This window comes from Haliotis asinina, chromosome 9 (assembly GCF_037392515.1).
Source record: "Haliotis asinina isolate JCU_RB_2024 chromosome 9, JCU_Hal_asi_v2, whole genome shotgun sequence".
Lineage (NCBI taxonomy): Eukaryota > Metazoa > Mollusca > Gastropoda > Lepetellida > Haliotidae > Haliotis > Haliotis asinina.
Window position 1 is genome coordinate 426004 of NC_090288.1, and position 24110 is coordinate 450113.

Below are 24110 nucleotides of genomic sequence, written 5' to 3' on the forward strand. Positions count from 1 at the left end.
GCTGAATGATGTACTCCAGTTAATCCATGTGTACGTGTGTCGTCAACACGACAACCACAATTTATATACAAAGTCACTGATTCCTGAACATTCGAGCACAATGCGACCATCACCATTAACCCTCTCGTAATCTCCCTGAAGTATGCACAACTAATCAAAACACATACTAAAAAGGAGGCAACTATAAAGAGCTACCGTGAAGCCTTCTTTGAGAGCATGTAGAAGTTGGAGCTGTAAGGATGACAATATATGGGTGAACAACTTCTCTATTTCTATGAGAGCTCACAGCAATAAAGAAGTTGTTCATCCACATATTGTCTTCCTCCCTACCTTGCAACCTGCTGCCCAATTACAAAAAGCACTGAACGTTCATGATACGAAATGTGAACCATAATGACAATCACTCAAAATTCTAAACATTGTGACCCAATAATAATAATCACTTAATCCTTAACTACAAATTTACAGAAAATACACTCTCGTAACAGTATTGCATACAATGGTCAAGCACTGAATCTGGGAGTTTATTATTGTATCTGGGGGCCAAGTTCTGTATCTGGGAGTTAATTATTGTATCTGGGGGCCAAGTTCTGTATCTGGGAGTTAATTATTGTATCTGGGGGCCAAGTTCTGTATCTGGGAGTTAATTATTGTATCTGGGGGTCAAGCACTGAATCTGGGAGTTAATTATTGTATCTGGGGGCCAGGTTCTGTATCTGGGAGTTAATTATTGTATCTGGGGGCCAAGTTCTGTATCTGGGAGTTAATTATTGTATCTGGGGGCCAGGTTCTGTATCTGGGAGTTAATTATTGTATCTGGGGGCCAAGCACTGAATCTGGGAGTTAATTATTGTATCTGGGGGCCAAGCACTGAATCTGGGAGTTAATTATTGTATCTGGGGGCCAGGTTCTGTATCTGGGAGTTAATTATTGTATCTGGGGGCCAAGCACTGAATCTGGGAGTTAATTATTGTATCTGGGGGTCAAGCACTGAATCTGGGAGTTAATTATTGTATCTGGGGGCCAAGCACTGAATCTGGGAGTTAATTATTGTATCTGGGGGCCAAGCACTGAATCTGGGAGTTTATTATTGTATCTGGGGGTCAAGCACTGAATCTGGGAGTTAATTATTGTATCTGGGGGCCAAGTTCTGTATCTGGGAGTTAATTATTGTATCTGGGGGTCAAGCACTGAATCTGGGAGTTAATTATTGTATCTGGGGGCCAGGTTCTGTATCTGGGAGTTAATTATTGTATCTGGGGGCCAAGTTCTGTATCTGGGAGTTAATTATTGTATCTGGGGGCCAGGTTCTGTATCTGGGAGTTAATTATTGTATCTGGGGGCCAAGCACTGAATCTGGGAGTTAATTATTGTATCTGGGGGCCAAGCACTGAATCTGGGAGTTAATTATTGTATCTGGGGGCCAAGTTCTGTATCTGGGAGTTAATTACTGTATCTGGGGGCCAAGCACTGAATCTGGGAGTTAATTATTGTATCTGGGGGCCAAGCACTGAATCTGGGAGTTAATTATTGTATCTGGGGGTCAAGCACTGAATCTGGGAGTTAATTATTGTATCTGGGGGCCAAGCACTGAATCTGGGAGTTAATTATTGTATCTGGGGGCCAAGTTCTGCATCTGGGAGTTAAGTACAGTATACGGGGGCCAAGTACTGCATATGAGAGTTAAGCACTGGATCTTGGAGTTAAGTACTGTATGCATGGGTCCAATACTAAATTTAGGAGATAAGTACTGTATACAAGGGTCCAGTACTGTATCTGTGAGTTAATTACTGTATACAACAAGTGTCAAGTACTGTATCTGGGGTCCAAGCACTGTATACAGAGGTCTAGTATTCTCTATAGGGGCCAAATACTGTAGACAGAGATCAAGCATTGCAACTTGGGGGATCAAATGCAACATGTGATCAGTCACGTGATATACGCCTCTTCTTTGAAGCATCTGTTCTCACCTTCACGATCTCCATCTTGAGTCCGCTATCTGATGTCTCCCCATCAGGTGTCCGCAGGGCCACCACCAGTGCCTGCACAAACTGAGGCAGGATGGGGAACAACAGTTGCTTGGCAACACCCTGGATGCGAGAAAACATTAGTAACACACTTTTCAAACCAAACATGTGTTTAATGTGTTTTATATTGCTTTGACATATACACATATTTTGATCACATTGTACGCTGTTGAGAAAGAGAGGCAGCTACCTTAGCTCACACTGTATGCTGCTGACAAAGAGAGGCAGCTACCTTAGCTCACACTGTATGCTGCTGACAAAGAGAGGCAGCTACCTTAGCTCACACTGTATGCTGCTGACAAAGAGAGGCAGCTACCTTAGCTCACACTGTATGCTGCTGACAAAGAGAGGCAGCTACCTTAGCTCACACTGTATGCTGCTGACAAAGAGAGGCAGCTACCTTAGCTCACACTGTATGCTGTTCACAAAGAGAGGCAGCTACCTTAGATCACACTGTATGCTGCTGACAAAGAGAGGCAGCTACCTTAGCTCACACTGTATGCTGCTGACAAAGAGAGGCAGCTACCTTAGCTCACACTGTATGCTGCTGACAAAGAGAGGCAGCTACCTTAGCTCACACTGTATGCTGCTGACAAAGAGAGGCAGCTACCTTAGCTCACATTGTATGCTGCTGACAAAGAGAGGCAGCTACCTTAGCTCACACTGTATGCTGCTGACAAAGAGAGGCAGCTACCTTAGCTCACACTGTATGCTGTTCACAAAGAGAGGCAGCTACCTTAGATCACACTGTATGCTGCTGACAAAGAGAGGCAGCTACCTTAGCTCACACTGTATGCTGCTGACAAAGAGAGGCAGCTACCTTAGCTCACACTGTATGCTGCTGACAAAGAGAGGCAGCTACCTTAGCTCACATTGTATGCTGCTGACAAAGAGAGGCAGCTACCTTAGCTCACACTGTATGCTGCTGACAAAGAGAGGCAGCTACCTTAGCTCACACTGTATGCTGCTGACAAAGAGAGGCAGCTACCTTAGCTCACACTGTATGCTGCTGACAAAGAGAGGCAGCTACCTTAGCTCACACTGTATGCTGTTGACAAAGAGAGACAGCTACCTTAGCTCACACTGTATGCTGCTGACAAAGAGAGGCAGCTACCTTAGCTCACATTGTATGCTGCTGACAAAGAGAGGCAGCTACCTTAGCTCACACTGTATGCTGCTGACAAAGAGAGGCAGCTACCTTAGCTCACACTGTATGCTGCTGACAAAGAGAGGCAGCTACCTTAGCTCACACTGTATGCTGCTGACAAAGAGAGGCAGCTACCTTAGCTCACACTGTATGCTGTTGACAAAGAGAGGCAACTACCTTAGCTCACACTGTATGCTGTTGACAAAGAGAGGCAACTACCTTAGCTCACACTGTATGCTGCTGACAAAGAGAGGCAACTACCTTAGCTCACACTGTATGCTGCTGACAAAGAGAGGCAGCTACCTTAGCTCACACTGTATGCTGTTGACAAAGAGAGGCAGCTACCTTAGCTCACACTGTATGCTCTTGACAAAGAGAGGCAGCTACCTTAGCTCACACTGTATGCTGTTGACAAAGAGAGGCAACTACCTTAGCTCACACTGTATGCTGCTGACAAAGAGAGGCAGCTACCTTAGCTCACACTGTATGCTGCTGACAAAGAGAGGCAGCTACCTTAGCTCACATTGTATGCTGTTGACAAAGAGAGGCAGCTACCTTAGCTCACACTTTATGCTGCTAACGAAGCAGAAGAAACATATACACTAGAGGATGACACAATGCACTAGAGGATGACACAATGCACTAGAGGATGACACACAATACACTAGAGGATGACTCACAATACACTAGAGGATGACACCAATGTATGGGAAGATACACTGGTGAGTGAGAACACAATTGGTGGGACGGTACAAATGTGAGTGGGTGAGTACACCAGTGAGTGGGAAGGTACACCTGTGGGTGGGTGAGTACTCTAGAGGATGACCTACAAGTATCTCACCTTCTGAAGTTCATTCATTGCTGCTATCATGCCAGCACAAATATTGAAGATATGAACAGCCCGACCTCGTGTTCGGATGCCATATTTCTGAAATAGACAAAGCAGAACATCCCTATATATGATATCTATATTTTATTCTCAGTAATAGGGGCGGTGGGGTAGAGTAGTGGTTAAAGCGTTCGCTTGTCATGCCGAAGACCCGGGCTCCATTCCCCACATGGGTACAATGTGTTGCCCATTTTCTGGTGTCCCCCGCCGTGATATCGCTGGAATATTGCTAAAAGCGGCGTAAAACCAAACTCACTCACTACTCTCAGTAATACTTGTTGTTGGAATGTTATGAAATGATTCCTTCGTTGCCTCTTTGTCTAAACAATTAAGATAAAATAAGAATTGCTAAAGAAGAAATTCCAGAAAACGGTGAGTCCATGGTGTGTCCAGGAGAGAGTGCTTTACATCAAATCAACGAATGCAAATGATGTTCCTTGACCAAACCACTGCTTGACGGTTGACAGACAATGTACAGAGAACCCACCTGAGCCTCCAGGAAAATCTTATACATCTCAGGCAGGATGATTGGAGCCACATGAATCATTTGAGTGTCTGTCACGTCCTGGCAGAACTCTACAATCAACAGTGGAGAAGAATGCTTAACACAAGACATAAAAAGCTTCACAACAAGAGGACAAAGTGATTAATATCACCTGCAACAGCAAAAATATCCTTCATGAATATGTCTACAAGTTATGATTATGCCACAGTTTTGGTGTGTATATAGAAAAGTGGAAGGGGAGTAATAAAAGGCTTTCAAAGTTCTACCACCAGTTTTAGTCTAAGTCAAATCTGTTGCCATGGAAATGCCAAATATGTTTTATTCAGAAATACAAAACTTCCAAGAGGCACCAGTACACCACCAGATCTTTCTATGTGCCAAGTGTGGTGAAGAAATATTGAACGGTTTTAGAGTTCTGCTCCAGAAAAGAGCATTACCACCAATTTCGGACTAAGTCAAACTTGTTGCCATGGAAATGCCACAAATATTTAATTCAGAAATCCCAAACTTCCAAAGGTACCAGCAAATCAGCAGACCAATCTATGTGTCAAGTTTGGTGAAGAAATATGGAATGGTTTTAGAGTTCTGCTTCGGAAAAGAACACTACCACCACACACAAAGTCAAACTTGTCATGAAAATGCACAAATATGTTTTATTCAGAAAGCAAAAACAATCAAAAGGCACCAGTACACAACCAGATCTATCTATGTGCCATGTTTGGTGAAGAAATATTAAACATTTTTAAAGTCCTGCTCCCAAACAGAAAAATGTGTATACACGGACAGACAGACACACACACAAACGGACGAATGACACCCTTCAGCAGCAAACTGTTCCCCTACACATGAGATCCCGCCCTTCAGCAGCAAGTTACTCATCTATACATGAGATCACAGCCTTCAGCAGCAAGTTATTCCTCTATACATGAGATCATACCCTTCAGCACCAAGTTATTCCTCTATACATGAGATCACACCATTCTGCCTGTGGGTCACAGACTCACACCCCCTCAGCAGCAAGTTACTCTCCTATAAATGTTATTACTATAAATAAATAAATAAATAAATAAATAAATAAATAAATAAATAAATAAATAAATAAATAAATAAATAAATAAATAAATAAATAAATAAATAAATAAATAGAAAGATAACTCAACTTGATTATCATTGTGAAATTTAATGGATACGTTTTGAGCAGATATGAAATGAAATCCAAGTTTATTTGCCGTTTGAAACTGTAAGCAGAAATTATCTAGTAGCCCAGAAGACACCATTTTTTGACTGTCCAAAATAAAAACAGACTTGTCCTGGGCGATGGGATTTTTTAGCCCCTATTAGAGGCAGCCAAAGATTAAAGACATAGAGTGGAAACTGTCTAATTCAGACTCGACTGGGACAGACTTTTGTGTCTGAATTACAAGGAGTCCGAATTGGACTGGTGATAGTCAAGAGTTTGCTCCCTTGACCAGGAGATACGCATGCACGGTACTTTTACCATGGTGTTACGTGTTTTCAGGGTATTAGCGCAAAAGATTATCATGGACATTATTGTGTATCAGTAGATTATCAAAACTGTAATTCCGTCAATAAATATCACCTCATCTTTTACAAATAATTTATTGTAAGAATGCTCTGTCGTCAGGTGGTTTCCAATGCAACACACATTTCGTGTCTTGTCCATAAGCATAAGCGCTAGAAGTGACGTACCATGTTTTCCTGTTAGTAGTAGTGTTACTCGCTGTTTGGCGGGGTAATGCCCTTGTATGGAAGTGCAAGTGATTCAATCTTCACTGAGTGAGTCGTGTCAGCTTGCTGAACTTCTTTATTAATTCCTTTTGTTAATTGGTTATCATCACACCTGATAATCCGTTTGAAGTCGGTAATTGGCTAACTACAAAGCACTTCCGCCTCAAGCAGTCCTGCTAGTCTGAGTTAATTAGCGATGTTTTCATGGTAAATTACCTTGAAGGACAGAGATTTCAGTCTGAAATCCGAGTTACATGAAGTCTGAATTAGTTAGCCTATATGTAATGATGACTTAGTTAACTTCTGCCGGGTCCAACAATGCGATCCGAATTATATAGACAACAAAGTTACTTAGGGTCCGAGTAAGACAGCTTCCACTGTAATTTCGAGCATTGTGTGAGTAAACCAGATCATTATTTCAGTAAAACAATATGTATGATATTGTCAATGACACAATCTTCATTTTGATAATTATTAATAATTTTTCCTGTCAGTGTCAATGAAATTTCTGATTCTTGATCTTCATAGACAGTTGAAATTAACATTTGCAAAGTAGAATCACACATTCTACCAATGGGTCACCCCTGGAAACATGGAATCACACCCTTCAAGCTGTGGATCATACTCAGTACATGGACTAACACCCTTCTACCTGTGGGTCACTCCCCGGTTCATGGAATCACACCTTTCTACCTGTGGGTCACACCCTGGTACATTATATAACACCTTTTCACCCATGGATCACACCCCAGTACATAGAACAACACTCTTCTACCCGAGCATCACACCCCAGTACACGGAATCACACCTTTCTACCTGTGGGTCACACCCCGGTACATGGAATAACACCCTCCTACCCGAACATCACACCACAGTACATGGAATCAGACCTTTGAACCCATGGGTCGAACCAGTACATGGAATAACACCTTTTGACCCATGAGTCACACCCCAGTACATAGAGCAACACCCTTCTACTCAAGCATCACACCTGAGTACATGGAATCACACCATTCTACCCATGAGTCACATCCCAGTACAAGGAATAACACACTTTTACCTGAGGTTCCTCAACAAAAACTTCTACGAATCTCAAAGTTGTGTTTGATCTGGCAACATCTCCTTTGCCAATACGCCATATCATTTCAATGAGGTTAAGGTCACAGTTATAGGATCGAAGTCGCAGAATATTGTGACCCATACTTTCTATGTAACTGTCAACTTTGTAGACAGGTTCACCTTTGTGGGTTTTTGTGATCTCATATAGCTGAGGCTTTTGTTGCCTTTGAAGGCCGTGTGATCTGAAATTTGTCGTGCCATGATATCATATCACCTTTTCAACTGTTTGATGTTGGGGGATTTACTGTCGGGGTCCTGCACACTGTGGTATGGGACTTTGTCCATTACGGTAAACGACTTCTCTGGTAGAGCTGGAACCAACTTGTTCTTAACCCAATCGAGGAAAACAACACCATTCATCTCGGAATGGTAGTCTCTGTTATCTGTGGATTTGCCCTGAATACCAAGTTGCAGTCTAGGAGAAAGTCTTTGATAGAGCAACCAGCAAGGAGAATGATTAGTCTCTGTCCTTTCCTTAGAGGCAGCTTTCTACATGACCCCTTATCATCCCCACTGGGTATCTACTGACCGCTGCAGTGTGCAAGGCACTGACCCACGTCTTGTCCAAGTACACTGGCTTGAACCCTACCTCGCATTTCTTCTTTATTAAAAGCAAACAATATCAGGGCGTTCACAGAGTACTGACCTATTCTTCCCCGAAATTTTCTTATAATGATACGTGAAAGAGTGTAGGAATCACCAGAAAGTGTACTTTGATACCCTGAGGTTGTGTTCTTGATTCAAATGCTTTTTCAAAATTTTCAGCAACATGTATTTGTTTTCAGAGTAGAGCGTGTGGACAGACTGCCTTACAAGGTTCTTTTGAAAGTTGTCCAAATGTTTTAATTATTGTGATTTTGACAAGACCCCTAACTAGTTAGCCTTTGCATCATCCTCACAGTGTTTGTGTTCCAGAGCATTTCTCAGTACCCTTGCTGTTACTCCTCAAGCTTTTGATGCTCGCTTACAGAATTTATTAATGGCATGAAATGGCTTGCCCCCTTAAGCTTCAGCACGGAAAAAATCATCCACTTTAATCATCAACTGTTTCACATCAGCATTCAACTCCAGTTTTCATCAGGCATGTGTATCATGTACATAACAAGATAGTGGCTGTTCTGTTTCTGCATTTTCTCCTCGCCATGACACGTAACAAATTTTGCATTTCAATCAAAATAGTTTCTTAAACAGCTTTTTTGGCGGAAATTTTTCAAATATCAGAAAGCAATAGGGTATTAGTAAATGATAAACGTGTGCTATTTATACTTATGTGGCAGTTTTGTACAATGATAAAAATTGCAATTCACCAGTCCGTTTTTGACCCAAATGGACTGTACATGTGAGTGACACCACTTTGTGTGTGTACCTGTGAGAACTCTCATTGCTCCGTGGACAGCGTTGGTGTCCCCACTTGTCAGGGCTTGCATGAGGACCTGGAACAGCTGCGGCCATGCTTCTGGCCAGTCCCAGTGAGCTATGGCAGATATGGCATAGGCAATGCTGGTCCTCACTTTACTGATGGACTCCTGAAGACCGAGCGGGAGCAACTCACGGATCTTCTGCTTTGCCTGAGATTAACAACATAATTGTGACATAAGTGCAAGATGATATAAACAGTGAGAAGTGGGCAAAACCATAAAGTACATAAAACAACGAAACAAGCATTTGTAACTTTACAAATTGTAAGTGAAACATAAACATTCAGAAAATTTAATTTTGCCAGTGCTAGAAAAAGTGCCTATATTTATTATTTCAAAGCAGCAGTAAAAGTGTTTTTAGTTATCATGACTCCTTCACCCTTCGGAACTGCTGACTATCTGCAGGCCCAGATATAACCCACTGGTCTTCTGGATAATGTACTTCATGGTTCTACATTGAGTGATGCTTCTGTGTGTCTCATATTTCCTGATATTTATCCTATCTCTACAACTGGCCTAGCCATGATATCAAGAGTGTTGACTCTTCGACACTGAATGAAGATGTGAAAAGGAGTAGTCATTGGTATGCTGTTTATTTGACAGTGAAAGTCAACGATGCTGAAACATACATGGAGGTACACTAGCTAGGAATAGGAATATAGGATATGTACTCTAGGACGAGCCCATTTTACTTTGTGCTGTTTTCTTGATTAGAACTGTTGTACAACTTAACTAGATGCATTTCATGGAGGTATACACACTCACAAATATTTCGTAACAGACATAAATAAGAGTAAAGGGAACAACGTTTGGTTTCAGTTTGGGTTTGTGGAATATGGAATATAGGGTACCAGGTATGTTTCTGTATTTTAATTTTGCTTAGGGTACCTTAATGCATGCTGAAACTTACCTTGGCAGGGTTTGAAATACAACATACATATGTGTTCCATTAGTGTGAAATGGCACGGAAAAGCCCAAGTTTGGGGAACATAACTCACCCTTCATCATTTAATCTTCAAAACAATCATATTCTTTCCAAATTGAATAATAACATACAGTCAGGCCGCGTTAATCCGAACACTTGTTTTTCATCAAAAACGTTCGGATAGTGAAACATACGGACTACTGAAGCAAACACCACTTCAGGGGACTTACTTCCCTTTGACATACTGAGACAAGAACATACGAACGTATACATGTATCAAATGACTTTATTACAGTTACAACTTGAATATTAACACAACAATCAATCAATGCAATGTCTGAATACATTATTTATAGTATTACACATACCAATCACTCACTTGTGTTGAAAGAAATCTCCAATAACAGTCTATTTGGACAGTTGCTTGAAAGGCGCACGCATGCTGACCATTGTTTCAAATTTTTGTCATCTCCAACACACTCGAAATAATTTATCATAGAGTCCATATAGGCTCTCATTTGGCTCACAGTAGGAGCTGGTGTTGGTTCGGGCTCATCGTCAGAATCTTCTAGGTCGTTGTCGGCACTTGTGACCATGGATACAATTTCATCTGATGATAGCGAGGGGCTAGTTTCTACATCATTGTCGATGTCAATGTAGTCATGAGCATTTTCAATATCTCCGTTTTCATTGGAGAAACGTTTGAGAAACTGACAAAGTTCTGACAAAGCCATGTCATCTTCATCAATGACAGCGTCAGATGGAGTGGGGATAATGTCAACATGATGGTACCAGTTCTGAATGGTGGAGCCATTTACTTCCGACCAGGCAGTTTTGACGAAGCGAAGTGCTTCTCTGAGATTGAGCGTTTGTGGCAGGTCATCTTCAGCACATCAGAAATGTTTTCACGAGATATTTCTTGTAGCGGGCCTTGAAAATTCTTATGATGCCAACATCCATTGGCTGAATGTGCGATGTGGTGTTGGGAGGCAGGAAGTGAACTTTCACATTGGTCAATTTGACATTCGCACAGTTATGACTTGCAGCGTTGTCACAAAGTAAGATCACATGTCGACCACATGATCGCATCTGTCTGTCAAATGACCGCAGCCAATCGCAAAACATGTCTGATGTCATCCACACTTTCTTGTTAAAATGATAGCACACGTACATTTCTGGGTTAACGTCTCTTCCAAAACATCTGGGACGTCTCGATTTTGCGATCACAAATGGCTTGATTTTGACTATGCCGGTTGCATTTGCACACACGGCAATGGTGATCCTTTCTTTAGATTTCTTTGTGCCAGGCATTTTCTGGCTTGCCAGGGTGTCGTTTGGTCCGAGTTTGTAGAACAACCCTGTCTCATCAATACTGAAGATGTCCTCTTCGTCATATTCTTTCAGAACGGCTTTCAGCTCCTCTCGTCCATGGATTATGGCGGTTTTATCAGCACTAGCTGCTTCCCCTTGATAAACTTGTTTCGAAATTGAGTAACGTGATTTGTAGTGGTAAAGCCACCTGCGTGAATAGCCAAAATCATGAATGTCCATTTTGTTTCCAAAATCCTTAGCCAGGATATCATCACAGACCGAGGAGTTCTTACTGGTCATTTCATTTGTCCAAACAAAAAGAGCCTCCTCTAACTTTTGATGTTTAGCATTTCTTGCCGTAGTCTAAGAAGCCGAACCTTCCGCAATGTTTAGCCACTTCTCCTTATTATGCCAAATGTCCGAAATTGTGCTCTTGCCGATTACGTGTCCGAATTCTTGACCAAAATGCTTACTAATCAGATCAAAACTGGCTTTAGGATTTTTCTCTTTGTATCTACAAATTTCTCTTTTTTGTGCGGCAGTAATTTCACATCGTCTACGCTTAGGGGTGGGACTTGCCATTGTGACTGACAGGTGTCAAGTGCAGCTGATCTCATTTTGACTCGATCAGTATTTTATACAGCAAGGAAACATGACAGGTATTACTCAAACTAAACAAAAGTGAAACCTCTTAACTGATTAAAATCACAAACTAATGACATGCTCAACTCAGAAGTGTCACCTCAGTTAACAATTACAATTGAAGTCAGCTGATGAAGACCAACACTAATCACAGGCGCTCACGAGGTAAGGCTATTATCCGAACCTTTTTGACGTACTGCCAGATTAATGAAGCAAAACCATGTGTAACTAGCCAATCTGTTACCGTTAATTAACGTCCGGATACGGAGACTGAAGCATCGGATTAATGAATCAACAGGTAATGAGTTTATATAGTAAACAAGATTGGTTACAGCCAGGTACTGTTCGGATATCGCGGGAATCGGATTGTTGGGGTCCGGACTAACGCGGCCTGACTGTACATATTTGAATACTCATAAACCAATTTTTGTCCCATGGTTACAATCTTTCTGTTTACCATGGGCACAGTCATTTTATATGTCAGTGAGCATGACAGGAAGTCTTGTCTGACAGGAAATCTCATCATGTGAACATGGTCAGCTGCAGCAGACCACAACCAAACAACCCACCACAAAAATGTCCTAAAAGAAAACTATTCTGAGCTTTTCAAGCCATCTGATCAAAACTCTGTTCAAACATCTGATAACAATTATTCTATAGCTGATGAAGAAAATAAATCATTGACTCAAAATGAGAAAACGAAACCCAATGTAACAGCGTGTGCTAGCCCTAGTTGAACTAGTAATGTACTTGGAATACCTAAGAGCTGGTCTCCATAACAATGCAAATCATGCTTGAATGTGACTGTATTACTTAAAATTCTGTAAAATAGGTAAAAACTTTGGCCGGGTTGTTGGTAGAGATGGGAAAAACAACTACTTTGTCACGGGGTCAAAGGGTTTTAGAACCAGTATTTTAGAAACTCATAGTGAACAGTGATGAACATTTGACTGCACTGAGTGCTCAAATACCCTCCAAATTAAAGACAGAGAAATGAAGTATTGAAAGAGGGATAGTAACTCTAAATGAGAAAGAGATTGACAGACTTTCAAAACTTTTTCATAACTGTTTACCCTCTTGCTCAAAGAGAATTGCCATTTACTGAATTTGAAGATCTTTTGAGACTACAATGTGTGAACGCTGACACAGATTTAATGAGCAATTACGCAAATGACAGGCAAGTAAAAACATTTCTTGAATTTATCATACAGGATATCACTGTAAATATGGAGGATGTGAAGAAATCTTTTTGTTGTTCTATATGGTGTGATGGGAGTACACACAGTTCAGTTATTGATGAGGAGATTTAGACAAACCTGTAGACGTTTCCAATTCTTTGAAGATAATTGTCCTTGGGGTACATATATGCATTTTCAGCTGCTCAAAATGTCTTGTGACAATCAATGTTTTAGTAAAATATTGTACCATAAACAAAATGTCTTGTTTGTACATTGTATGGCCCCTCACCACGTGGAGTCACGCCTCTGCCGCGCATGCACAGACAACCAGGTAAGCATCCAAGCCTGTATCATCATTCCTTCTGCTGAATAAATCAGCGAACAGAATTGCAGGGAGGTGGGTGGCCCTCCCCAAAGGACGATTATCTTCAAAGAATTGGAAACCAGGTTTGTCTAATTCTTCTTCATAGAGATGGGGTACATATATATGGGGTACTTGGGGTACATATATATGGGGTACTTGGGGTACATATATATATGTATCAACTCAGACTTCCAAAGACCAGAGACTATGCAGGAGGGAATTCTGGCACGGCACCTAATAAACAGCAATCATGATTGTAAGAAGTAGCTTACGCAAAAACACTCACCTGTGACCTGACCCAAAGCTGCAAGAGGCAATATGGGAGGGAACCGACAGGCAGCATATTTACTGAGAGCTGATCTCAGAAGTTAAGTAAAGAAGCATGCACGTACTGCGAACGTAACAACCCCACCCACATAGTGAAATCAATAGAGAGCACCTGAAGGGAAAAACCTAACTCACAACCGACATAGCAACTCTTACAAGAATCAAAATTTGCAGGAAATAGCATCAGTGGATATATCAATTATACACAAATACAAACATTGTCAACCTTCCAGACAACCAAAACACTCGCCACTCTAGAGAACAGATCAGCCAAAATGCGCTCGATCACGGGAATGTGTTGAAGCCGCCAAACCTTCCTTCAAACTAGCTTGCAGAAACTCCATACTCAGACTATCCTCATACTGAACGTTTGTCGGATCCTGCCTCGAAGCCAGAACTGTGTCTTCAACTGCTGATGGAACTCTACGTGCCTCGAGGCTAGTCCTGACAGAGGCCAAGTCACCAACTGAATGCTTGGACTGGAGCGTGGTGTACCTTTCTTAGTGAGAATGTCCGGTCGCAAAGGTAATAGAACTGGAGGCTGAGCCAGAAAAATGAGAATTACCGGAAACCAGCTCTGTGACTGCCAAAGTGGTGCCAGAAGCACAAGCAGCCGAGTTGGCTGGGTGGACAGCTGGGAGAGGACCTGGGCAGTGAGAGAACCTTGCCCTTGCAGTCCAGCAGGAAGGTGTCAGAGGCCAACGCCTTCTGGTCCAACATTAGTGAGCAGAACACAGGTATCTGATTCATCCCACTTGACACAAACAGATGCACCATACAACTGGGAGATAACTCGGAATATTCGCCAATCGAGCATCCACTGATGCATGGACCCCCCTGCGCTGAGAGATAAACTGGAATCACCTGACAGTCATACTGATCGCACCAGAGGAAAAATTCCCATGTCTCCCGAAGGAGCGCTCGGGACACCATGCTGCCTCACTTCAGGATATATGTCATGGATGGCCGTACAGTTGTCCAACTGAAGACGAACCACCTCGAAAACCAACCGCACAGCTCTCAGTTCTAAGACATTGATGTGGAGACTGGCCTCGGCACACACACCCTGCCTGAAAGTTTGAACTGTTTGAGATGGCGTTTGGAATTCCAAAGGGACCCCCTTGGTGAGATTCCCGACACTGAATAGGTGAGGAGACAACCACCCTGGAACTGTGAGATTCAACCGCGCTGGGCTGAACAGAGGAGATCACCGAGTGAAGCATCTCCATCTTGAAGGATGGAAACTATAACATGTCGTTCAACCACTTCACCTCGAAAATGAGACGGAAACCGCCGTTCTTTGGAACAAGGAATAAAACCCCGCTCTATTGGGGACTTGTCCAGCAATGGCAAACTTTGTTGCACAGGATACCCGCCTTGACTGGACATGATGGCACCAGAGTGTGCCTTATATCAGTGAACTCTGGCAGACCTCACATCAACAGCGGTCAATGGCAGAAACGATTGGTGGACAGCACCCAAGAGTTTCGTACTCCGGGAGGATATGTGGTAAGATGGCGTAAGAAGTCCCCTGCAGATGAACTAGCTGACACTGCCTAATGGGGGATTGGGACAGATCACCCGCAACTGTGAAAAGGTTGCAGGGAACCAGATGACAAAGACTGTTCCTTACTCTTACCCTTGGCAGAGCAGCTCCTCCTCTTTCCCCTGCCAAGTGGCCAGAGCCAGACTCAGGCTTAGGCTGTGACATCTGAGGAGGAAGACGTGACGGAAGTGTGGGAGCAAGAAGCCCATGGTTGTTCCAACAAGACCTTGGAATCCTTGACGCAAATTGCCACTGCAGCAGCCTCCCGTATGACCTGCTGAGCCCCCTGAAACATCGCCCCCTGTCCGAAATGGAAGGGCCAGCAAGGTCTGCTGTGTAGGTGCCAAGAGGCAAGATGTAGACAACCATAGCTTGCCCATCCCCATAACGGCTCACACATCACCGTAGATGCGTGCTAACTTCCTGCATTGGTACACTTGCGTAATCCATGGGAAAGACAGCATAAACAATAATACAAAGTCACATAAAATGAGACATAACTGACTGCAAAGGCAATTTAACGTTCCCTTAGAATGAATAAAACCATACATTCAGTAGTTCAAGACTCGGACATTCTTCAAGGAAGTGAATCAGCATAGACACTATCGCACGTGTGAACTGTGAGAGTGACAGCAGAAGGAATGATACAGGCTTTGATGCTTACCCTGTTTGGCTGCGCATGCGTGGCAGTGAGGTGACTGTATGAGGTGAGGGGATGCATAATGAACAAAAAAGACTTTTCTGTGTATTGTACCATATTTTATTAAAACATTCATACAACTGTCACGACATTTTCAGCAACAGAAAATGCATATATGTACCCTAACGACACTATGAGGGAGAATGTGTATGTTAGATATTCTGAACAAATGCACTTTAAACCTGTCAAAAAATTCTTAGCTATTAAAGGTGTTGAGACAGCTGATGCCACTGGCATTTATGATGCTATGAACAAATTGCTGATAGAGGATGGGGAATTTGAAAACTGGAAAGACAGTGTTGTTTCTTTCACTTCTGATTGGGTGTCTGCAATGATGGCAAGTAAGGGTGGTGTTGCAGTATTATTATAAAATGATGTCCCTCACATTATTTCTATCCCATGTATAGCACACACACAATAACATGCCATGAAACGTGCTGGAAAGAACCTCACTTTACTTGCTTACACTTGATAAATAAGTTGATGGATGATATTTACCAATATTCACCTCTGCACTGGACAGGTCTACAAGAGACAGGAGATGCACTGGGTGACAAAATCAGTAGGCCTGTCAACATATTTGGGACAAGGTGGGAAATCACAAAAGCAGTGCACAGAAAGCAATCCACACTGACTACACTGCAATCAGCATCAACTGCAGCCAGGTTGCAAAACAGAGTACAGCAAGACATATTATAGACTGTCTGAAGTCTCTGGATATTTTGTTGTTCTTACACTTGATGTTACTCTATTTTGCAACTTGTGCTTCCTTGTCAAATTGTTTTCAGGACAATGACACTTCAATAGATCTCATTCCAGTAAGAATGCATGCAGCTTGTATCAAACTTACTGAAACAGACACAGACCAAATGGCGCCAGATTTCATAAACAGGCAAGTATGGATCAGGATGAGTACTACAGGTCAATGAACCTTGATAAACAGAAACGTGGACTTTCCAAGGAGACAATGATGAAGAAGCTGTTAATGAATTTCAAAGTCTGACAAAAAAGACAAAGTCTTTTCTCCAGGATAGCAGAATTTGAAGGAAATAGTGATCTGATGGAGGCTATTCACATTTTCTCCCCTTGTAATAGGCCAGAAGGTTCCTTGGTCAACTATGGTAGGGGCCAGACTGAGAAGACTGAGAACCATTTCTCTGACTACCTCACAAGAAGAGGCATCACACAGGAATCCTGTTTGACAGACTTGCTTGATCTTCTGAATGAAGCTTGTGCCTTCCAGAAGAGATATCAGAATCATCTGAGTTACATTGACCTATGGTCAAGGATGATAAAACAAGTATCCAAACATGCTTGCCTGGGTCCACAAAACATACTTGCCTTGGTTCAAATATCTCTTGTGATGACCGTGTCATCTGCAGAATGTGAGAAGGAGTATTCAATGATGGGGAGAGTCAAAAATGACTGGAGATCTAAACTGAAGTCAAGAACACTCTCCACACTCTCATGACAGTTGCTCAGTACAAAACAAAGCTTGCAGACTATAAGCCTGGAGGGGCCATAGGTTGATGGATGAGAGCCAGCAAATGTTGCAGACGATGGACCCCATCTTATGGTTCAAGAACAGATGAAGCATAAGAAAACAATCTTAAAGGTCACATGCAACAAAAAAATCAAACAAGTCAGTAGACATGGTGAACTACTGCGTGGCTGGAAACTGTCATTCGTCCAAGTACAAAGCAGGACTTGAAACTGACAAGAATTTGCACCAGTTTCCATCAGTCATCCAGTCATCCGAGAAAAATGGATGTACACTGACCCAAAAAAGAAACGCATAGCTGAAATCTCATTTTTAAAGTAGATTTTTTCGGAAAATATGGAATGGAATGACAATTAATGTAAATATTAAGTGTTTTTATAGTCAATACAACCAAAACAGACAAACAAACACAACCTCTGGTGATTATTCGCCACACCACAGCACCTTGAAAACGCTTTGTATAATCTGCACGTGGGAAAATCTGAAAGCATTATGCACGTGCAAATGCAGGATCTCAATCTTGATTATGATGGCTATAAAAGGGGACAGGTCCTGTTGCGATTCATTCTTCGAATTTCTTTCTATGCGACGCGAAAAATGCCAAGGTTAAATGAACAAAAAAGAAATAGAGCCATTGGACGTCTGGAAGCTGGGGAAAGTCAGTCATCAGTTGCCAGACGTCTGAATGTGAGGCAGAGCACGATTTCCCGTCTCTGGCAACGATACACGCAACACAACTCGACCAGAGACCGTCCAAGGAGTGGGAGACCAAGGGTGACAACTCCAGCACAAGACCGCTACATCCGGGTGCTTCATCTGCATAATCGGGCCGTCACTGCTACATATACCGCTGATCACGTTCCTGGGCTGCGTAGAGTCTCTCCACAAACCATCAGGAATCGCCTAAGAGAGCATGGAATTCGACCTATGCGACCTCATGCAGGACCTGTTCTGCATCCCCATCACCGTCGTGCACGTCTTCAGTGGTGCAGGAACGCTCGGGCATGGAACCTCTTGAATTGGAGGAGGATCTGGTTCAGCGATGAGTCACGTTTTCTGCTGTACAGACATGATGGAAGGATGCGTGTTTACAGACGTCGAAATGAGAGATATGCTCGACAGTGCGTTCGTGAGGTCAACAGACACGGTGGTGGAGACATATCTATGAACGGCAGGACACAGTTGGTGCATGCGCAAGGGAATCTCAATGCTGTACGCTACCGGGATGAAATTCTGAACCGTCATGTTGTTCCTACAATTGACGCTAGAAGGGAAATTTTCCAGCACGACAATGCAAGACCGCACACAGCAAGCATTACCACGGATTTCCTTGCCAACAACAACATTACAGTTCTTCCATGGCCCTCAAAATCGCCGGATTTGAACCCAATTGAACATTTATGGGACCAATTGGGTAAACGGTTACGACGTCGACAGCCGCAGCCACAGACACGTCTACAGTTGGTGAATGCGTTGCGAGATGAGTGGAGAAGAATCCCACAAAGGCGGATACGACGTCTTATACAGTCAATGCCCAGGCGATGAGAACAGTGATTGATGCCCGTGGTGGTCACACCAGATACTGACTTTCTCACTATGCCATGGAAAATAGAGACGCTTAATACCACTGTGAATGATTGTATATGTCTTGACACACATTTGTTCATACCCGTGTGAATTATCATTGCTCAAGTTCCATTACTTTTTGTGCAATTTAAGTTAATAAATCATCTCTCATAACATTGGATTTTCACCTATGCGTTTCTTTTTTGGGCCAGTGTAGTTTGTTTGTAACCTTAAGACATTAAAACATGCCATGTGTACAAGTATCACGCCAGCCTAATTACATAATGTGGCAGAGACAGGACTCAGGTGCACGAGTCATAAATCACTTTATTTTGTTTATGGCGTATAGCCAGATAGGTGTTAAGTTCAAATTGCATGTGGTCAATGACTGAAGCTGTATTGCATATTGTCTTTAGCAGACAGGCAGGCAGACATATAGGTGTCAATAAACCAGACATTGAGCTTTCTCTGTGACAAAGGCTGCAGTAGTATAGGGAATGACAGTCCGAAAACACTTTTCAAAAAACCCCTCTAAAAAGCCTCATTTACTAAATGAGGCTTTGGTGGGACCATTAGCTCTTGCTATTATTGCCCCTACTACAAAGCTACGCCATCACGTTTACCGTGACTTGGCAGGCGGTAACACTGTGCCGTACGGTACGATCAATAATTCTTCTCTTACAAATCCCCTACCCGGCCCATCCCTCAAGTAGTACAAGTTAGGTTCGTCGGCTTTCATATCCACTTTATCTATGTTGTAAGTTTTGACTGACCATATAGGATCGGTGGCTCGCTTACGGCTATCGCCCTCGTGTTCCCCCGGCTGGTATAGATACCTCACTAGGGCCCTATCCGGTATCTGTTTCTCCTTCCCACGCAATGGAGCGGCCGACTCTGCAACTATTGATTTTAGTTTGATAGCGTCTGCCGGTTTCTTACCGGTGAGACGGGTGACTTCATGGTTGATTGCCGACACCACCTCGGGTAACCTCGTGACCCATTCGGTCGATCGTTTTCCAGGGGTGGTCATCTCCCTAGCATACTGATGGCCGAACAAGCGCTCAGCCAAAATCCTATTAAATCTCTCAACTATGGCTTGGCTGCGATGGGCTCCGGCCGTGCCACGCCTGACCTTCGTATCGTGTTTGGCTAGCAGTTGTGACACGGCACCCATGAACTCCCGTCCGGGGTCAACTTGCAGCTCTGTTGGCCACGTCAGCGGGCTGCGTTTGTATATACGTTCGAATCCTCTGGCTACCTGGGCCGAATCTTTCGTGGTCAAGGGTTCGGCTTCCTTGTAACGACTGGCTACGTCCACTACGGTTAAGGCATACTTGTACCTCTTATCGTGAGGTAGGAATAGTAGGTCTGCCTGGTGAATGCTATTAGGTATGTTAATTCCGAAACTCCTTCTAGGTACGTAGCGTGGCGCCGGCAAATAGATCTGCCACAGGGCTTGTTTTTCAAGCCACGCTTTGGCTTTCTCTGGTGATACTCGTGCCATTTTAGATAGCTTATCTACTGCGCTAGCTCCTTTCCAATATCCACGCGGGCTGTAATAAATAGCCTCAAATTTTTTCATGTCCATACGCGTATGTGTTTATACCATCAATAGCTATCCAACGTTTCGTGTCCATAGGCGATAGGGACGTCTTGTTTATAGTCAGTCCGTATATCTTATGTCCATCACTTCTAAGCGTGTTCATCTTATGCCTAAAGGTACGGGTCTTGAACAGGGCCTCCTTGAATCTGGCGTGTTTGATGTGTTGTTTCACCACATACTTCTTAACCCCTTTAGCTTTTCGGATCTCACTATTGTCGGTTTTCAATATGGAGTACATCTTAGGCCTCAAACCTATGTACTCAGCTATTGGCGTGCCAGCACACTCGTCCTTCATCTTACCTAGGACCTTTTTATTTACCGTGCTGTGTATAGTATGGGTCTTAGGATAGTCGCTGGTGTCGTATAAATCGATGTGTTTTTTCATGTCCTCGTACACGTCCTCGGTTCGAATCTCCATCAGCAGGGAATCCGTGTCAGTGTACAGCACTTCGCACCTGTCGCCGTACTGTTTCTTGAGCTCGTTGTAGTAAAAGTCGTACATCAGGTGTTTGGATAAATCGAGGATACTCATCCCAACGTAAACAGGTCGGTTGAATTTTATGTGGCTTTTCTTCATGTGTATGGCAACTAGGTCGTCTGTGAATATTTTATTACGGTTGAATGCCGGACTGGCTATCAATTTCCTGAGCTTGTCTTCCTCACTAGATCTAACCAGTTTCACGGTTACGCGTTTCCTCAGGTTTTCCATAGTCTTACCAAACACCGAGTTGTTCATGAGCTTGTAGAGATTTTTCTCAAAATCACTGGTGGCTTTTTTTCGTAGGTCTGTGTTCATTCTGATGTAGGGCTCCATCCATGGGCTCTGGTCGAACATGAGCACCCTGTGTATTTTGGTCAGCCTCATACCCAATGACAGGTACAGCTGTAGGTTGCGATAGTGAACTATGTACTTGGTCTTATTCATTAAGTTAGGCACGAGTTTCTCAACGTCCGCCACACGACCACCTGACAAGTTATGTTGGTACTTAGACATCCAGTCTGTGTTAACCTTCATACGTTCGGGCGCAAGGGGATAGCTGTTGTGCGATGCGTGTAATTCCTTGGGATACTCTAAGTCAACTTCGAGGATATACCCTTTGTTCGAATCTGATGTAATGCTCATAACATCAACGTTTGGTACCCATTCGAATCCTCCTGTAGGTAGATACTGGCTCATGGCCCAGCCGTACAGGTTATTTGCGTCGAGGTAGAGAATGTGATTGGTTGGTTTGTTAGGATCGTAACCTTTCACGTATTGATTATTTGCTTTCGCGTATCGTTTGGATGCCATGGAAATCCCACCTCGCAAGCCTTTCTCAATGAATAGGTGCATGTCGTAATCTGTAAGCAATTCTAAATTAACTCCTGTCTTTTTAAGCAAGGCGTCCCACGACAGACCTGGGCTGGTGTAATACCATGCGGGGTCGAGTTTATACTGCTTGAAACATGTTTGCCGAAACGTCTCGAACACGTCGGCTAACAGCAGTACATCTGTCCTCAAGTACAGATCGTGATAATCGCCAAGGTTCTTACAACCCAGTTTATTCCATACGTTAATCGCGTGCGAGTAATCGTCTCGTGAGACGGACGCCTCATTCAGCTTGCTATAAAAGCAGTCGATAGGAGGTAGTCTGGTCTCGGTGAACTTAGCCCAACTATCCATGTACTCATATGGGTATACGCCCTTCCTCATGAGCAAGTGTCTAGTCTCGGCGTCTGTGTATCGATCTGTGATAGGGAAGGTATTGTTGGCCTTGACTAGACTGTCGAGTGACGACAGGAGGAATTGAAACGAGTCAATGAACCTAAGTCCGTTTAAGCTGAAGGAGATGTATCTCTCCATGTTGTTTGGGATGCATGATATATTACCATCGATTTTCGCGATGGCCTGCATGATCAAGTGAGAGTCGTATCCTCTCAAGTTGTGAAAGACAACGGGGATGTTTATTGTCTTAGGATTGATTTTAAGCTTGAGGTTGCACGCGCTGTGAGCGGCGCCTCTATACTTACCAGTTATGTGGCAGTGATCTCTCACCGAATCACCGTTAAGTGGCGAGTCGCACACATGACAGTTAGTGCTACTGGTGTGAGCTATCTTGTCGGCTCTGGTCATACGCATGGGAGCGATTCTGTACAATGCATTCCTAATAATTTTTTCTTCCTCCTGCAAGCACTTTAGAAACCTTTCAGCCGCGTCAGGACCCCTATACACTACAGGAGCTTTCGTTTCCCCGTCACAACGGACGACAATGTATCCAAACGAACAGGCTTTATGCTCTTGTGTTTTGTGTGTGAAACTCCCACTAGTGGATGATTCCCCTACAACTAAGGCTTCGAAGTCGGCGTATATGATATAAGGCACAGACATTTGATTCTTGTGATTGTCGAATTTTAGGATATTTTCACCTTCCTTAGGCATGTCGACTCGTATGGCCGTCTGCCCAACACCTTGGCAATCCTCCAGGTGGGATTCTAATAAATCGGCCCGACTGAAACAGTGTAGGCATCGTACACAAAAGTGTTTTTCCCCAACGTGTTTCGACTGGTCGTGCAACAACCGGCTGAGATGTTTTATCCACGTGTAGTGATACTTTTCACCTTTTTGAATCATGAATAAATTAATAACTTGACAATCCTTCACCGGGCTGACCCTGTGTACTATTGTTGTGTTACCTTCGTGTCCAAAGACATTTATAGCCAGATTATTCTGTTTTTCTACTTTAGTGATCTGGGATATTGGGGTGGGTTCATCTATACCATCCCAGTTGAGCCCATCGTCCTGTGGATAATTAGAAGGCCTGTTCGGATTAGTGGCAGCTGGAAATAAGGCTGACCTGATAGATAACCTCAGGCAATCGTTTCCTCTATTCTTAACGTTTACTATGGCTTGTTTGTTCTTATAGTAGGGAGGCAAGGCTAGGTATGACCCACCTCTGAACGGCACGTATTTAGCTATATCTAGATAGACATTATCGATTTTATCTACAGCCCACCCGGACCCTAAGTGTGTGTAGCGTTCTAGGTATTCTCGTATCTGCTGAAAACTTGTATCGATTGATGCGTCAATGGTCTCTGCATGTGTGACGACCTCTTGTTTACCTCGGAAGTAAGGCTGAACATACTCAGTGGTACTCCCAACCTGCTTATCGAGCGACATTTTCACTGTGATCTGAAACTTGATACTTCCTAGATTATTTAGTTCCTGGTTGACCTTATCAGCTATCAGAGGCTTAATATCTGTAATGTCTATGTTTCTATCAATGTGCATGCGCCAACCTCTCAAATAATTGCCTACGGCGTGCTCAGTGCGCACAAACTGTAGGTCAATAGCTCTATTCTGTCGTAATAATTCTACAAGCTGTGGTTTTCTCATACGAGAATACCCGCCTAAACCCAAATCGTGTGCCTCGGCTTTCAGTTGTTTTACAGTTGGACGTGCTACTGGGGCATGTGATAACAATGTGGTTAACCCGGCTTTCCCCAGTTTTGAATAACCCGTGTATCCAAGCTGTTTCGCTTGAGCTTTTAACTGTTTTACCGTAGGAGGGACTTCTAAACCTAGTAATCTCAACAATGCTGGCTTCCGCATTCTA

At 43.2% G+C, this 24110-nt stretch overlaps 1 protein-coding gene across 1 annotated transcript in view; it reads right to left on the reverse strand.

Annotated features, from left to right (window-relative positions):
• LOC137295778 (importin-9-like) overlaps positions 1–24110 on the reverse strand; it is a 125145-nt gene that overhangs the window by 88566 nt on the left and 12469 nt on the right. Inside the window, exons 3-6 of the mRNA XM_067827320.1 lie at positions 8803–9004; positions 4551–4639; positions 4016–4102; positions 1971–2090 (exon numbers count right to left, since the gene is read on the reverse strand). Of these exons, the coding sequence (XP_067683421.1) occupies positions 1971–2090; positions 4016–4102; positions 4551–4639; positions 8803–9004 (498 nt within the window). The remainder of the gene's footprint in view (positions 1–1970; positions 2091–4015; positions 4103–4550; positions 4640–8802; positions 9005–24110) is intronic.